This window comes from Gavialis gangeticus, unplaced genomic scaffold (genome assembly GCF_001723915.1).
Source record: "Gavialis gangeticus isolate Ggan-Ray unplaced genomic scaffold, GavGan_comp1, whole genome shotgun sequence".
NCBI lineage: Eukaryota > Metazoa > Chordata > Crocodylia > Gavialidae > Gavialis > Gavialis gangeticus.
In genome coordinates, this window is record NW_017729024.1 from 1699188 (window position 1) to 1703137 (window position 3950).

A 3950-nucleotide genomic window follows, 5' to 3' on the forward strand; every position below is an offset into this window, starting at 1 on the left:
TTTTGATGTGGCAGGAGGCTGGTGCTTGGCAGGGCAGCCATGGGGGCTGCCCGGGAAGACAGCCGCAGCCAGGGGAGCCACGGGAGAATCTGCAGCCGCCCAGCTGTGCCTGCCTCTCTGAATTGCCAAATCAGTGCTGAATCTCCGATTCTGATTTGGCCAAATCGAATGGGGACAGTGATTCGAATCACCGAATCGATTCACTGTCCTCCGAATCGGCTGGATCTGAATTGAATACTTCCCTATTCGCACAGGCCTACTAGAGAGCTTATGGAATTGTTGGTATTGGAATTTTGTAAGTGCATTTATCTGGAATGGTTTAGACCAGTGGTCCTCAACTGTTTTTTAAGACTCAAACTACCCCATATTAGATCCCTGGTACCCCTCAGAAAATGCCAGCTTAGGTTTTACTAATTTTTTTTGACTACAGAAAAATAATAGAGTAGTTCTTTTGTTGCAAAGAACTTAGAAAAGGTCACAAGAGGTCAACATTTTTTTGACACAATAGATTCCTCTTTGAAATCTTCAGGTTTGTCTTTAGAATCTATGTAAGTGTTGCACACCTAACTGCTAGTATTCACAGCAGCTTGCATCATCCTTGAAAGCATTTAATGACACCATGTTTGAGAACCACTGGCTTAGGTGATCCTGCTTTGAGCAGAAGGTAGGATTAAATTACCTCTTTAAGTCTCTTTTTTAGCTATTTTTTTCTGTGTTTGTAGTTGGCAAACAAAGTGATAAATCATACAGCATCTGACTTACTAAATTTCTGGTGGCTTGCCCTTGCATCTTATTTTCCATGCCACTTCAGCTCTGTTTTGAAATGGATAGAACTTGTTCTGTGGAATGCATCCTGTGTAACTCATGAAATCTTCATTTGAATCAATCTTGTTCAAATGGATTCTAGTTCTCATGAGCCATAAGAGCAGTTGAGACAGTCTTAGAGTTATAGTAAACTTTAGCTCAGGAGTAAATTAAGTGGCACACAGTTAATCTAATCGGTGAGGGTGAGGGGATGGAATGAACCAGATCAGATCAGAGCCTGGTGGGCATTAGGACAAGGGGGCTGCCAGTGATTCTGTGGTGTGGCAAAAACCTCCTCTCCTTTGGAGCCTGTGCCACTTGACAGTGGTATGGGCAGCATCCCCCTCTTTATTGGAGCCCCAGGTGGCTGACTGCAGTATGGTGCAGGGAGAGCCCCCTTCTCACTGAATGCTACCAAAAGTATGGCTCCACAGGCCAGATCCAAAGGCTGTGCAGGCCATAAGGTTGCCAGCCTCTGATCTGATCTGATCTAATCTAATAGCCTTAGACCAGAAAATTGATCGCTCAATCTGAATTCTAGCCTTCAAAATAATACCCTATTTGCTAGTGCCAGTTTAGTATTCATAGGCAGGCATCTGATTGGAGGCATCGGTAACATAATTTATGTAGAGTATGGGGAGGAGTCAGATTCTATAAGCACTAGCCTGTGGTTAGAAAAAAAATACTATATTACCTTCATGATCCCTAGAGTTGATAGAACTGCATACTTGTTAAATTGATCAGCTGCAAGGATAGTTTCAGTTTCTTCTTTCTAACTCCAGATGTTCTGTTCAAAATGTTCCATCCTTTTCTATAAACACATACAACATTTCAGGCGGTACTTCTCATTAGATAGGTTCTTGCTTAGGTCCCGAATTGCTTCTAGTGGAAAAAGCAAACTTCTGAGGGAAAGGAACTGGGAAAAGTTCCTATTCAGAATTGTTGAAAATGAATTTTATGCTAACAGCATGTAGTTTTTTTGCCTAGTGCTTGATATTAGAGTATTTGTTTCCATTAAATTCAATCCCTTTCCTTTTTTTTTTTTTTTTTTAATAGTCTGTTGTACACTCTATAGAACTTCTGCAGACAGATGAACATGATCGCCCTCTTGAAGACTGTGTGATAGTAAACAGCGGCAAAATAGCTGTGAAAGAACCATTTGTGGTTGAAGTAGATGACTGGTGAAATGAGCACCTGCAATGGAAGAGGAAATGTATAGCTTTTCTCTTGGGCCTAAAATAGGGATGCAGCTGTTGGTTATCCAGTAAGTTTTCACATAAATATGCCGGGGTGTTGGCAAATAGAGTGGTAATCTTCAGTTGCAGGATATGCTTCTGTTCTATTCTGCCAAAATTGGGGAAACCATACTTATTTTCCCCCTAAAACAAGGGACATCCAATTAAGTACTAGAGCTGCTAGAAAACCAGGAATTTATTTAGAAACAGGTTTGAAATTTTTCACTGTTTTGCAGGTTTTGAGATGGTCTCATTTTCTATTTCTTGTGAAATACTTCAGTATTTGTTGCTGACAATCCTTCATTTACTGAAAAATCAGATTTTAAAAATTTTTTTCAAAGCTGATTCTTGTAAAAAATTATGGTAAAATATGAAAATGTTTCAAAGCATTTTGATTTCAGTAATTTTCACAACAGCCTTTTTCTACAAAATAACTATTTTTACAAATGTTAGTGGGTTCCACAAAAGATACATTATTGCTGCTTTCTTGGAGATAGGGATGTAATACTACAAATGAAAACAACTGACCAGTTCAAATCCAAATCCCTTGAAAGTGCAGAATGGCATTGTTTCTTCTTTTAAAAAAAAGTTCTACCAAATACAAGACACTAACCAAAGCAAAGGAACTTAATTTGTATTAAAAATGTGCTTTAGAAAGAATCTCTGTTTTGCACAGGATATTTTATACACAGTTAGCATGTCATGCAAAAGACAGCTCACCAAAGCCTTCAAAGTACAAAGATTTAAGATAGTGCAATTCAGCATTGAATTTTTTTTTACCCTTTCCAACTCCTCATTTGCTAGCAGAATAGATTTTAATACATTTTTTTGAAACGAAGCATGTACAATAGCTCATTCAAATACAACTGTACTGAATTTAGGCTGAGCTACAGATATATATAGGCAATAATAAACTTTTGCAACATGAGACTTGTTTTTGCTTCTGAACTTTCATTTATAAAATTGAAGCTCGAGGAGCCATGATCTAGCTTCAAAAAAGGGCTTAAAAGCACCTGAAAATCCTGTGATGCCTAACTTTTGAGTGCCTGGTCCCCAGAGCTGACTCCATAAAACCATGAGTAAAGCAGTGAGGTTCCTTAACAATGAACTGAGAGAACTTAGGTACTTCTTGATGGGATCCAAAATAGCTGCCAAGCAGGGAACTGGCTAGTCACCCACAAAGCCTGCAGCCACCAAGAGCTAGCCATGAGGGAAGTGCTGAAGATGCTGAAACCTTCTGAAGGGAGGGGGGACTGAAACACTTATTTCAAAGAACTCAACAGTGCTTACCCTTTTGTTTTAAAATTTACTCAGAGGAGAAGGATGGAGGTATTTATCTCTTTTATATAATACTCTTATGGTTAAGCAAATACCCAGGGGGATCCAGCTTTACTTCCTTTTTCAGCTCCTCTAGTAGGACTCTTAAGTATGTTACATAATGACTATTTCATGCAAGATAAATGTACAGGCACTGGAACCCAAGATTCCCCCCTTTCCACATGAGCTAAACCACAAAGCTACAGCAATAAGAAGTCTTTTTTTAAATACATAGGGGGTAAAAAGAAGGTCCCAGGTAATGCGGGGCCCTTGCAGGACGCGTTGGGAAACTTGGTTGTCACACCAGACGACAAAGCTAACATGTTTAACGATTTCTTTGCCTCTGTCTTCCTAAGTAGGAACCAGAACAGCAACCTCCCTGCTGCGCCCCCTTCGTGCCCCGGGGGAGGCACACCTAGTTAGCGAGGACTTAGTTACAGAGCTTGTGGAGGGGCTGGACGTATTCAAGTCAGCCGGTCCGGATGATCTCCACCCTAGAGTTCTAAAGGAACTGGCCGAGGTCATTGCAGGTCCCCTGGCACGGCTTTATGAGCACTCATGGTGCACTGGAGAGGTGCTGGAGGACTGGAAGAG

The 3950-nt window shown here is 40.6% G+C and overlaps 1 protein-coding gene across 1 annotated transcript in view; it reads left to right on the top strand.

The window, feature by feature from the left end:
* Positions 1–2969, top strand: part of PPIC (peptidylprolyl isomerase C) — a 9681-nt gene extending 6712 nt beyond the window's left edge. Inside the window, exon 5 of the mRNA XM_019518175.1 lies at positions 1861–2969. Coding sequence (XP_019373720.1) covers positions 1861–1989 — 129 coding nt within the window. The 3' untranslated portion in view covers positions 1990–2969. The remainder of the gene's footprint in view (positions 1–1860) is intronic.
* Positions 2970–3950: the final 981 nt, after the last annotated feature.